Here is a 13,811-nt window from a genome sequence, read left to right as displayed (position 1 = left end):
AAAAAACTTGATGTACTAAATGTTAAAAATCACGAAACATGAGGGTAGTAAACAATCTTTTACCCTTAATTAAATTTTAAAAAGGCACATATGTTTAATCTAAATGATATAGAAAAACCATAGGATATTCTAATTTTCCCTTTTTTATTTACACTAGAAATCGAGTGCAAATATGACTAACCGGTAAGCTTATGGTTGGGTGATTTTCCTCATCTAGCTCTCAGCCTGCAAGGGGACGTCTTCCAGACAACAATGGTTGGAGATAGAGTACTTAGGAGAAATTTTTAGGTGTTCCCGTCACCCCCACATCACCATCACACTTGGTGTACCCATCCAATCAGGGGATGCCATGTTTCGCATTAAAGTGTTTGTTTAATTGATTTTCTTAAAAAATAAATCAGAAAGGTTCTTTAATGGGAAACGTGGCATCCCCTGATTGGATGGGTACACGAAGTGTCCATGGTGATGTGGGGTGACGGGAACACCTAAAAATTTCTCGTACTTAGAGACCGTGTTCCAGCAATAATAATTTTTTTATTCAGGTTCAGTATAATTGTACTCATATTTCAGTATTAATATAAATTAAATAATTTTTTATATTGTGATTTCTTTTTAGATTAATATAATTTGTTGATGCACAAAACCGGATGGTCTTGGTACAACGTAAATCCGACCGTGAATCTGCATGAAATGTAAATAACACAAGAGTTATCGTGGTTCACCCCAAGGTTTGGGCTACGTCCACACTGATTGTATTATATTTCTATGTGGAAGAGGGAGAGAGAGCTTAGAGCTTAGGGGATATGATGAGGCTTCTGAGGGTGAGAGAGGGGATCTCAGGCCTAGGAATTGGCCTCCCCCTAATTGTGAGGATGAGGAGTCCTTTTATAGAATAAGGACTCTTCACTTATTACATATTTGCCCCTTCCCTTATTGCATAATTACATTTGAGTCCCCCGAGTATTTATACGAGGTCTAAATACGGAGGCCCTAAATATGGTATAAACAGTAGTCCCCCAAGTCTTCAGTCAAGAGAGTCTTTTGGCTGGAGACTTGAAATTCAGTCCATGTGTGGGCCGAAGTAACTAGATACTGTCTTGAACTGATGCTCGATATGAGGCAGTGCTCAATCTGAAATGACGCTCAACTAGAAGTAGCACACGTTGCGAGGCTGCTCGGCTTGTGGCTTATGTTGCTTTGGTTGGCTCAGCTTGTGGCATTGAAGGTGAGTGAGTCCCTTTTATAGAATAAGGGCTCGCTCCTCAATACATAAATGATGGGCTAGAGTTGATGATCGCGGCGAGGCGGTTGCTCAGTAGGCGGCGATGCTCTCTAATGGTGGTGAGGGAGTCCCTTTTATAGAATAAGGGCTCGCTCCTCAGTACATAAATGATGGGTGCTCTCTAATGAAAGTGAGGAAGTCCCTTTTATAGAATAAGGGCTCGCTCATCAATACATAAGTAATGGGTTAAGTCCCCCAAGTATTTTTTATGAGGCCCAGTTGAGGCCCAATATATGGTACATAATGTAGTCCCCCAAGTCTTCGGTCAATAGAGTCTGTTGGCTGGAGACTTCAAATTGAATCCATGTATGGGCCGAAGTGGCGGTTGTTCGGATGTGGTATTTGTATACCCTGCACTGAAGCTTTGTAAGTGAAGCTTTGCAAGTGAAGCTTTGAAGCTGGAGCTCTGTAAATGAAGCTTTTGAGGCTGATTGACATGAGTGATGCTCATGAATGTTTATGTTGATTGACATGAATGATGCTCATGAATGTTTATGTTGATTGACATGAATGAGGCTCATGAATGTTTATGTTGATTAACATGAATGATGCTCATGGATGTTGTCACGAGTGATGCTCATGAATGTTGACATGAGTGATGGTCATGGATGTTGTTATGAATGATGGTCATGAATGTTTATGTATGATGGTCATGAATGTTTATGTATGAATGACATGAGTAATGCTCATGTATAATTTGGAGTACTGGGCGTACTTTTGATCACCTAGTTGGTGCTATTTTGGGCTTATGGGTCTTCGCCTTCCACAACATGTCAGCCCATTTGTTTTGGGCTTTTCCTTTTTTTTTTTTTTTTTTTTTTTTTTTTTTACCCTCTGATGGGTTTATACATATTACCCACTGATGGGGTTTATACATATGTCTCCGAAAGATAATAAATTACATCATTCTGGTAGAATGTTTATTCCTTGCTTTTGCTTTCTCTTTTGCTTTCTGCTTTTATTTTTTCTCTTTTCCACCGCACTGCATTTATTATTCTCTTGCTGAGGTCCAAGTGCATTAGCCTTTGCAGATGGCAGACAAAAGTAAAGTGAAGTTCTCTTTACTTTGCTTTACTTTGCAAATTGCAAGTGGCGGGGGCATGACTTGTCTTTACAGCATCTTCTGGAAAGTCAAAAAGCAGCTTTCAGGGCCACTAGCAGCAAGAGTTGTCCTCTCGCCAGCGCGGCTCCCCGGAGCTCGTCGCGCTTCTGTTGTCTTTGAAGGTGAGTACCGAGACCTCGCCAGAGACATTTGTCGCGGACCATCAAACCAGCTGTTCCTTTCAGAAAAGGGTCTGTGATGGTGAGATCGTACTTTCCGGTGAGCGTGAGAGTGACCGGCAGTGAGAGAATGGCAGAGTGCTGCTTGCGTCCGCAAGACGGAGTCCGACTGCGCCGACGAGGGCTGTAGCTTCTGCTTCGGCTTCTGCACCTGGCCATTGTTGCAGCTAGAACTTGAACCTTGAGCGCGCAAAACCCTAACCCTAGGTTCCTAGTCTGATAGTTGGTGGATCCATGGCAGATCCGCGCAACCTTCCCGGCAGATCCCAACGAAACTCCGGATACAATACCCAGATTTTCTGGACTTCTTGAAGCTTTGATCTCACGGCTTCCAGCTGGGCCACCCTCAGCAGTTTCTTCGTTTCCTTCATTGTCAATCCCGATTTCTCCATCGGCAAGCTCTTCGACTCGGGTTCTGGCGGGGCCAAACCGTCCAATTGGATCCGGTCCAGGCCGACGACCACGACTTTGAGCTTCTCCATCAGGTTTGCCCCCATCGGCAAAGACCAAATCTCCTGCTTCTGGAAATTCCCCGCCGATGACCTTTTGTGGAGGAACTTCCTGAAAATGGCAAAGACCAGATCTCCTGCTTCTGATGTTGGACAAGTAAACAGCTCGGGACAGTAGAGATTTGGCTTCTTCATCCCCTAGTTTAATGGCTTATTCATCCCTTATGTTTCAAGTGGACAGAGTAGAAGGAATGGGACAGAGGGTTTTCAATTGCTTCCTACAGAGCTCATTGTTTCCTGCAAACTGATATGTTTTCTGACTGAACAGAGGCCGCGAGTCCGGTATCGATCCGGTCAAGTTTGTTGAAAGGGAGATTAATAGTGGAGTTATCCGGAACCCTTTTCGTGAAACCAACTGGAAATTTCCCAGAGATTTTGTTGTAGGAGAGGTCCTCACGGACAAAGAATGCTTGCTGACCATTAATGTGGATTTGAAAATCGGAGACGTGTGGCATGGCAGCAGCGGAGAGGACGAGAGCTAAGACGAAGAAGAAGCTCGACCTGTCGATTCTCGACTTGGCGCGAAGTTCTTTACAACGTCATCGAATGGGCCGCTCTGGCGTCGTTTATCAAGTCACCATTTCCGCCGAGATGAGGAGAGAGAGAGCTTACGAGATGCATATGGGCTTTGATGTGCCTGACCAGAGCCGATGTCCCCTGGTTTTTTCTGGGTCCGTGCCTGTGGTGTCTCCATATGTACTCCACTTCCATCGAATCACCATCCCCGCTGCTCATTTTTCTATTAAGTATTGTTTCTTTTTAATCTCTTCATCCCTCAATCCTTCAAACCGACAACGGGAGAAGGAAGCAATACTGGAACCGCCTCTTAGAGAGAGAATGCTTTTCTTTATTTCCTCAGAGAGAGAGCGAGAGACTTTTGAGTTTCTGGGTTTTTGTGTGTATTTTGCAGATTCACCGTGGAGTGTGAAAAATTGAGAGAGAATCGACATAGCTTTTCGTGTCGATTCCCACAGACGGCGCCAAATGTTGATGCACAAAACCGGATGGTCTTGGTACAACGTAAATCCGACCGTGAATCTGCATGAAATGTAAATAACACAAGATGTATCGTGGTTCACCCCAAGGTTTGGGCTACGTCCACACTGATTGTATTATATTTCTATGTGGAAGAGGGAGAGAGAGCTTAGAGCTTAGGGGATATGATGAGGCTTCTGAGGGTGAGAGAGGGGATCTCAGGCCTAGGAATTGGCCTCCCCCTAATTGTGAGGATGAGGAGTCCTTTTATAGAATAAGGACTCTTCACTTATTACATATTTGCCCCTTCCCTTATTGCATAATTACATTTGAGTCCCCCGAGTATTTATACGAGGTCTAAATACGGAGGCCCTAAATATGGTATAAACATAATTAAAACTAATTAATTAAAAAATTTGCCAGACCAGTATCTTCGTCAAGCATGTGTTTGTATTTTTTATTTATTTTTTTTTAATTCCTTGCCCACGACTCTTTTGTCGAGTAATTTTTTTTTATTTCCTAAAAATACAACTTTGCCAGATGAAATAGTGGAAAAAAAATCGTTGGGCAAATTGTACAATTTTTGTTATTTATGATACTATTCTAGCTTAATAATGAGTTTTAGTGACCAAATGCTATCATTGGGCAAGTTTATATTTGTCGTGTCAAGTTGGTCATCACACTTGGCTCAACAAAATTATCATCAGGCAAACAATATTTGTTTGACAGAGTATTAATATTCGTCAGGCAGACATTTAGTGACGACTTTGTTCTAAAACTGGCCGACGAATTTTTGTCAGGTAAAACATTAGGCGACAAAACCTTATTTGATCCGCCCAAACCCTTTTGTCTGAGGGGTATTTTCTTTAGTGCTAGATTGTCTAATCTTATTGCGGAAACCAAAAACTCAAAAATAAAATAGAGCGGGCCCTTAAATGGTACAAAACAATGGTGAAAATATTTTGCTAATTAATTGATATTTGAAAGAAAGGCACGTAAAAATGGTTCAACACATTCCACAAAACATGGAAGAGAAACAAAAGAGAAATGGATTGGAATACTACTAAATGCTCGTTTAAAAGTACTTTTAAAATGATTGAAAGATTTTAAAGAAAATATTTTTGAGTTCAAAAGTACTTTAAGTGTTTTCTGCAATAAGTAATAGTTATATGATTCTTTTAAGATTCACTTACATTTTTATTAAAGATTGGTTCAAAAAATATTTTCACAAAAATAGTTTTTAAACATTTTAATAGTACTTATAAGCGAATCCTGAGATTTTTTTTAAATCGCTGTTTTAATTGATCTTTGTCTGAATGTTAGAAAAAAAATAATAATAACGCAACAAAATTCGGTTGCTAAATAAAGGCTCGTATGAAGTGACGAGGATCATTACAATTAGTTGGCCCATCAAATTTTTAATCTTTTTTTTTTTCAAACCTTAGTGTTATGTCAATCAAACATAATTATTAGACAAATACTAACCGAAGACAGAAAAAGGGAGTAAATTCACTTTCGTTCTAATGTTAATGAACAATAATGTTATTCATTAGTAAAAGTATAAAAAAAAAAAAAAAAAAAAACTCTAGTGATCTGAAGTAGGAGATATTTCGGACTTTCAAAACTGTTAAATCTTTATTTTTATATTTTTTTACTAAAAATTGAATCGCTAAAAGCGTTAAAAAAATATTATACTCCAAAATACCATAAATTTTTTAAGATGTATAATGCACATAGTAACCATATGGTAAGATGACGACCGGGGCGATTCTATTCATGGACTTGGGTGGTCCTAGGACCACTTGAACGTCCAAAGAAGCGTGTGAAGACCTCCGAGGACCACCCAACAATTTGGGCAGGTGGTGGAAGAGGGAAGATCACAATGAAGTGTAACATAAGTTTTGAACCAAAAAGAAAGATCTAATTTTAGACGAAGAGGAACATAAAGAATACCACCATGACTTTGTTGTTCTTGGACCATGGTTCCAATGAAGGACTTTCTCTTTCATGTTCCAATGAAGAGGAACAAAGAGAACACCTTTATTTTTATTTTTAAAATTACTATAAATTCATACATCTGAAAAATATTTCGTAAGGTACTGCAAACTAATGACCACTTAAGCTTTCATCTCATGTCATCAAATTCACTGAAGCACTAAAACAAAATTTCTAATATTTTTGTATGTGACATGTAATGATAAACCAATTATACAAATATAGTTATTTTTTAAGGCAAATAGACAATTATTTATTTGTCATAATAAATTTACTTAAACCTGTCTAGTCCGTTAACCCTGCCTAAACCATGTTGAGAGTCTAGAGGCATAGGCCCTAGGCCTTAGTCCGATACCCAACTAGCATTTAGAGTACCTCGATTAAAACCATTCAATGTTAGAATTCTCAATCCATCACCAATTCTCAATCCGTCACCAGATGACAATCCACCATATCTTAGCTCCAAATGAAACCCTTCACGTGTAGAGTCTTGATTTAGACGTGTAAACCGCAAGGCCAAGTCATACATTTGATGTATACGCACACTATTACGCGTCCTCCGTGTCTATTTTCCATTTTGTCCAAGTCTTCGCTCCCAAGCAATGAACACAACTTCACTAGTATGAACTCTCCCAAATTCCACCGGACCTCCTACACCTTCTAGAAACCGCGACAAAATCCAACCCCGCTCCACTCTCACTCCTCACTTTCTCTCTCCTCCTCTCCATCTGCCACATCACCTCCCACTTCTCAACGCGTTTATGCTGTCATCACCTAACATCATCACCCAAACCTTTTAGTTCAAACTCAATAATCTCACGAAAATAAAAAGTTATTTTGTGATTTTCTTCCAATTTCGTTTCGAAAAAGTTAATTAAAAAATATTTGTATATGTCTGCCTTTGACAAATCAACACGCAATCTTCAAACCCCTTTAACTCTCAGAAATTTCCTCCTCTTACGATCCCAATAGTAAATAAATTATCCCCTTTATTTAGCAATCCACTCCACACTTCTCCCCTCACATCTTCTCACCTCCCCTGTTTTTCTATCTACGCAGTCTTCTGAATCTCCATGCATACTGCATAAAATTCTAATCTTTCAATTACCCAGATCGATTTTTTCAGTGTTCCCAAAAACCCAGATCGCGATTTGTAGTTTTTAATCGAATTTTGATACAAAAATGGAGAACAACCAACAGTCGTTTTGGCAGTTCAGCGATCAGCTTCGAGTCCAAGGCTCCAATTTCGCAAATCTGAACATCAACGATTCGATTTGGAGCAATTCGTACAGCAAGAGGCCTGATGAGAGGAGGAATTTCGATATAAAGGTCGGCGGAGAAGTGAGTCCGATAGTTAATTTGACCCCGAAAGGGTCCGATTTCAACGGGTTCAACGACTCGTGGGTCGACAATCTGAAGCCGAAAGCGGCGTTTTCCGACGCCAACGGCAGTTCCAATGACGGATGGAATAGCTTCAAGCCGAAAGCTTCGGAGTTGAACAACGGATTCAACGACAACAGATGGAATAGCTTCAACCCAAAGGCTTCGGACTTCAACGACAACAGATGGAACAGCTTCAACCCAAAAGCTTCGGACTTCAACAACGCTTTCAACGACGGGTGGAAACTCGGCGGCGCTGCCGGGTCGCAGAATAGCGCCGTTGGTCTCAATGGCGGTTTCAACAAGGGGATTTACTCCAAGCCTGCAATTCACAACAACAACAACAACTTTATGAATTTGAAGCCGTACAAGAACAAGGCCCACGAGGAAGATCAGATTCATGGCGGGAAAACTGGGAAGAAGAACAACAGCAACAGCAATCCCGGTAAGAAGAAATCCGGCGGCGGCGGCGATGACAATAACAAGGATGGCAAGAGTGGCGTGGATAAGAGGTTTAAGACGCTTCCGCCGGCCGAGTCTCTGCCTAGAAATGAGACCATTGGTGGGTACATCTTTGTCTGCAACAATGATACCATGCAAGAGAATCTCAAGAGGGAGCTTTTTGGTATGCCATTCCCCTCTAATTTTTATTAATTTTTTTTCCCATCATATTTTTGCTCAATTAATTTTTTCTTTGTAGCCTAACAATATTTGGTGTTCTTTTTTATTTTTCTACAAAAAAAAAGTAATTTTTTTTTAATTTTCTTTATTATTAGGTAGGGTTTGGATCTAAAAATTATTGTGAATTTGCAGGATTGCCTCCACGATATCGTGATTCAGTAAGGGCGATAACTCCGGGGTTGCCCCTGTTCCTCTACAACTACTCCACCCACCAACTCCATGGAATTTTTGAGGTTTGTATTCCTCTGCAGCTGACATCTGCCCATTGGACTTTTTATTTTTTCTTGAAGTAGTTGGAGTGGAATTTACCTGTTCTATTCAACTTTTGGCCAAACTTCTAGACGGAGGTTTATATTCTTTGTTTGGAAAAAACGTACCAACCACTAGTTTTACCCAATATTTGCTATAAAACCTAACAACCTTTCTTGCGTGTTAATGTTTAGGCTGCGAGTTTTGGAGGGACCAACTTTGATCCATCGGCCTGGGAGGACAAGAAGTGTCCCGGCGAGTCACGCTTTCCAGCTCAGGTTCGAGTTTTTACTCGGAAAGTTTGTGAGCCACTCGAAGAGGACTCGTTCAGGCCAATTCTTCACCACTACGACGGCCCTAAATTCCGACTTGAACTTAGCGTACCCGAGGTAATGCCCACATAACCAAAACTTACTACTTGGCACATTTGTGTGATGATAACACTCTTGTTGCCAATCCATGTATTACAGTACGGGTTGACAACGATTTTATGTGTGTTTTTCGTATTAACGAATATACACGTGTTTGGATTAGTAACACCACTTCTCACCATAGAATGTTGCACATTGATTGTCGTCGGATTATATAGCGAGTTGCATGTATTAATGTATGTTTGTACAATTCTGCAGGCACTGTCTCTGTTGGATATATTTGCAGACCAAAACCCTTGAACAACAACAAAATACAAAGGCCGCACATAAAATACAAGATATGAAGTTAGTGAAGAAAAGAGAGAATAGTGAACCATAGGGCTTACTTGGCACCAAATATGGATATAGTGCGTTGAGAATCTGGGAAGAGTTTTAGAAGAATCAATCAGAAGATGGTGAATATATACATATAAAAATAGTGTGTATAATAATATAACTATATGTATAATCCTTTGCAAGGAGCCCATATATAATTATGCTTTTGTCCTTATTGTTTTTCTCTTGCAATGTATAAGCAAGTCCAGATGATGAGAACGGAATCCTTATGATGGAATATGAGGGATGGAAAGAACTTGGATTATCGAAATACTACCTGTGTTACTGCATTTTTTACTTAGCAAGATCATGTTGTTTTTAATAAATTTGAATGTAATGATTTTAATCTAGACCGTCCATTACAAATGGCTTATAAGCCTCAACATTTAAACTAAGAACACTTTGCTTCAATCCGAGCTGCACTATGATGCACTTTAATCCCCTTGATCTTTATCAGCAACATCCTTATGCTGGGACAGAACAATGACTACTCGTTAGTTTCGCGAGATGAGGCACCTAAAGCTTGTAGACACATTGACACACATTATAAGCTCATAGACACATATTAAACAAATGCGCCACTTGCCTGTTGCAACTTGCAACCAGTCCGAACCAGTGGCGAAGTCTGTAGTATGCTGCAAAGCTGACAGCCTAGAAATTTTTGGAAGAAAAATGTAGCGCGGCATTACAATTCTGTCTCTTGTCTTGAAACGTGCATAACTTGTTCAATACACGACGTTTCGTTTGCGTTTAATCGTATGTAACTACGAGCACTGCGGGAATATGCTAAAATAATAAGTCAGTTTACTCTATTGTATGGTTAGTTCTCTATATATGTTTAGGTACGGTTGTTATCGGCGACCTAGTCCTCCCTAGTTTGAGCAACATTTCGAACTTAGTATCTGTGAGTGAGTCTTTGCCTTAATAATATGTTAATTAGTTTTTTTAGTTGCGTTATGATTGAAGGTATGTAATGTCATATCTTACTTAAGAAACAATAAAGGTCTTGTACCTTATCATTTTATTATTAGTTGCGTTTACAAACTATGACATGTTCATACTTGTGTTATATCTGCTCATCATGAATGTCTATATGACGTTTCCTTTATTTGTACTGTTCGAGCCAGGATCAGTTTCATGTGTAAGGTCAGATGTACTGTTATATTCACTTTGGATCCAGAGTAAGTGTCGGCCTATCTCTAGATTGCGTTAGATGATTAAAACTTGTGAGAAATTTTCAAACCTAATATGTAAGCAACGCAAATGAAGTGGCATGGATCACATGTGACCATTAGACTTCATATATAGGCTAACCTGCTCTGATACCATGAATGAAGTTGAAATGTGAAGAGTTGCTCAATTTCTTATAAGCACTTGCATAGTTTGATCATTCACCGACATGAAACTTTTTCCTCGTATTCTCACACTCGCCCCATCTTATCCCATTTTCTTTCTCTATTCTTGAATCCTTGTTATTTCTTTAGTTGGTATCGTGAACGTTACTATGATAACGTAATTTATGTAGTAATTTGACTGGCTCTCGAGTCTCTGCTCTGGAAAAACAAAAATATTGACTCCAAAACGTGACAGAAACGATTGAATAGGCTTGGATATATTGATAGTTGATAATCCAGATTCTAAAGTCCAAAGGGGTGCGCTACCTTGAAGTTGAACGTCCAGAATGTTGATTGTTTCACGCGGGCCGGTTAATCTTTTCTATTAAATAAGACTTTTATCAAACATTATATTACATGAGTCGGTTATTATGCGTCACCTTGTCACCCGTTAATTATCGTCCAATCATATGGATTAATGTTGGTAAATTTTAGCATATTGAATTCGTAGACACAACTTCACGTTTAAGACCTTAAATTTTGTCATGGATTCTTGGAACAGATGGCTACAAATTGGAAGGCTGTCCATTTCTTCGGTGTTCATAGTCGCACGCGTCACTCTCCTCTCTCTTTTTCCTCTAGTCGGAACCAACAATAGGTCAATTAGTGGTTTTGGGTAAATAGAGTTAATTGGAACAGTTAGATCAACAAGGGTCCATAGCTCAGTGGTAGAGCATTTGACTGCAGATCAAGAGGTCACCGGTTCGAACCCGGTTGGGCCCTCCTTTGGTTTATACTTTTTTTTTTTGTATTTAGTCATCATCTTTCTTTAGTTGTTTTTGCCATAATTTACAAATCAATTTACGAGAAATTGTATATTTATTAACACCAATACAAAACCTAAGACAGCATTAGGAGAAAAAGATAGTTTAAACTCCAACATACACAACACTATGTAGATGAGAAATTACAACAAATGTCATTATGATTATATCTCATGCAATCACGCGTTATGCCAATAACGCTAGAAATATCAAATTGTATATAATTGACCACAATGAGAATTCCCATCGTGAGTATGCTTTTCTCGTGTCAAACCACATTACGAATTGGAGTAAGAGGACAGTCAAGCTGCGTAGTGGACCAACCCATCCTCGTTACACTTGGGGGCACCTCTCCCTCTTATCCCCATAGTAGGATTCTCTCTCCGTCTAATTTCTCTTCCCTTCATTTCCCTCCTATTTAAACGGTATGAATTAAGTCACGTCAACATCTTATTTTGAATTTTTTATCAAGAGAAAAACACAAAAAGGAAAGTGTGAGAACAAGAGAGGGAAGGGGAGAGAATCCTACTCCCTTATCCCCAACCACCACCCTATAACTCCCACCACACTCTATACATGGCACAAACCTGGTCCCACCACACCCGTCGCACGCTTTCCACCCCACCCCTCTCTCCACATGTGACAGCTTCATCATCCTCTCAAATGTGCCCGACTCATTCAACAAAACAAAAGTTAACGAATAGCCCCTATACACAACCTATCAACAACACTTCATAACCACATATCGCACCCAAATTTTCCAAAAATTCCAAATATCTCCCCAAATTTCAACTAATTTCATCAACGGACATGCATAATTAACCCTAAACACTTAACTAATTAATCAAGTTCAACGGAAGTAGCAATGTTTATTTATAGGGTATCAAATTTCCAAACTCACCAAATTTCAAATTGACTTTGAGGAAAAAGTATGACGTCGAGTATTGTGCAAGGACTCTAAATGCGACTCGAAGGAAGCAAGCACCATTTCCTTTCGGTTGAACCGACTGGAAAAAAGTTCGAACAAACTTCGCTTGAGTTTCAACCGTGTGGTGATGAAGTTGACTGAGTTTTGAACGCCGGCTGGAAACGACAAGCACGAGACAACTTCGATTGAGTTTCGAACAGGGAGGAAGTCTGAAATTTTTTTGGAATCGTTTTCGAGAGAGTTTTGGGCAAGGGGGACAACATCTTTAAGAATGGTAATTGCTGTTGGGGAGAGGAAGAGTTTAAGTTGGAAAAAAATCGTTTTCCACCATTCAAATTATATTCAATGGACCATATTTGGTCGGCACATAAGATCTGCACTTTAGAAAAACGTGTATTTCAAAGACCTGTGGACCCGTAGGAACTGGTCCGTTTGGGTTAAGTCCAGTCCTATTTTCAAAATAATACGATCTGTTCTGCCCCGACCTTTTTTTTTTTCTTCCCAAATGAGTTTGGTACAGTGTCTCTAAATTTAGGGCCTGCCCGTACCCACCCCTAATTGAATGCATTCACTTCATTGCGTTGTCGCTCCATTTACTTGGGGGACCTCAAACTCTTTACTCTTGTGTGCTCAAAACTCCTATAACAAATTTTATCTCTGTATAAAAGTACTTGAAATTGAATTGGTTATTATATTAGCATTCACTTTTACATAAGTCTCAAATTTGATTCCTCATTTTAGTTAATCAAAACTCAGGTCAAAACTGCACGTTAAATTATCGAAACTTCTCACTATTTTCCTTGTGATACTGATACATTGAACATGTTCGTCAAATTGAAGAGCCAAACAGATGCCTATAATTTATACGGACTAAAAACCAAACACCTAACATTTGTAGGCAAAAACAAATCCACAAATCAAACTCTTATTCTATTCCTTTGCCTTGGATCAACTAAAATTTGACCCTAAAATAAATAATTGGTACCAATGTCCAACATTTCACATGCAACCGTTTACATATCCTGCTTTGTGCTGAACAAAACTGTGGCATCCTTTTTTCGCTATATTGAGATATTAACGCCCTTGTAAAGTTCTGTGAAATTGCAATGGATTTTAGTTTCAACTGCCTGAACTAAATTAGGAGTGATCCCGAAAGGCTTGAGGCGAAAAACTTGCATAGAAGAGCTTCATCATCCCCTTTGAGAACCATTTGTTGCCGGAAATCGTAAATGTGTTTGACATGGTCAGTCATGCCTTCAAACAGTTTGAACTTTGGTTGAGTGAATTTGCTAGGTTTTTTAGCTTTCAGAATGTCATCAGTAAATGACGACTTACAAATCCCTGCTTCCACGGCAAGCCCGGCATGGGTCTGTGACTTATACAGTTCACTATCTTTTCGATTTGCTTCCGTAGTTCGACAACAATATTGAGATTTGAGAGAAATTATTCGGTATCATGCACCAATTAATACAAATCTAAGGTTGTGTGGTGCAAAAAATTGATGTGGCATGTTCACATATACTGTCACATACGGTGGTGTGGTGCAAAAATGTGATCTTAGCATTATCTTAAACATATCCGTTCAAAGATGTTACTACGAATTTCAAAATAAATTTTTACTTGTTTA

At 39.4% G+C, this 13,811-nt stretch overlaps 1 protein-coding gene, 1 long non-coding RNA gene and 1 other non-coding gene across 3 annotated transcripts; 2 read left to right on the top strand and 1 right to left on the bottom strand.

Moving 5' to 3' along the window:
• The first annotated feature begins 6,706 nt into the window (after nt 1–6,706).
• LOC103404624 (B2 protein-like) lies at nt 6,707–9,369 on the top strand. Its single transcript, XM_008343550.4, has 4 exons — nt 6,707–8,047; nt 8,236–8,336; nt 8,547–8,741; nt 8,982–9,369. Exons 1-4 carry the CDS (start codon nt 7,225–7,227, stop codon nt 9,021–9,023), a joined length of 1,161 nt encoding a protein of 386 aa, XP_008341772.1. The 5' UTR covers nt 6,707–7,224; the 3' UTR covers nt 9,024–9,369.
• Nucleotides 9,370–11,143: 1,774 nt separating this feature from the next.
• Nucleotides 11,144–11,215, top strand: TRNAC-GCA (transfer RNA cysteine (anticodon GCA)). Its single transcript has one exon. It is a non-coding gene; the product is annotated as a tRNA-Cys (tRNA).
• Nucleotides 11,216–11,389: 174 nt separating this feature from the next.
• LOC139191523 (uncharacterized) lies at nt 11,390–12,423 on the bottom strand. The gene is made up of 2 exons (XR_011575580.1): nt 12,158–12,423; nt 11,390–11,670 (listed from the first exon to the last, which is right to left on the bottom strand). It is a non-coding gene; the product is annotated as an uncharacterized lncRNA (long non-coding RNA).
• Nucleotides 12,424–13,811: the final 1,388 nt, after the last annotated feature.

Source organism: Malus domestica, chromosome 14 (genome assembly GCF_042453785.1).
Source record: "Malus domestica chromosome 14, GDT2T_hap1".
In the NCBI taxonomy this organism is placed as follows: Eukaryota; Viridiplantae; Streptophyta; class Magnoliopsida; order Rosales; family Rosaceae; genus Malus; species Malus domestica.
The sequence above is the reverse complement of the archived record's forward strand: the minus strand, read 5'-3'. Positions and strand labels throughout refer to the sequence as shown.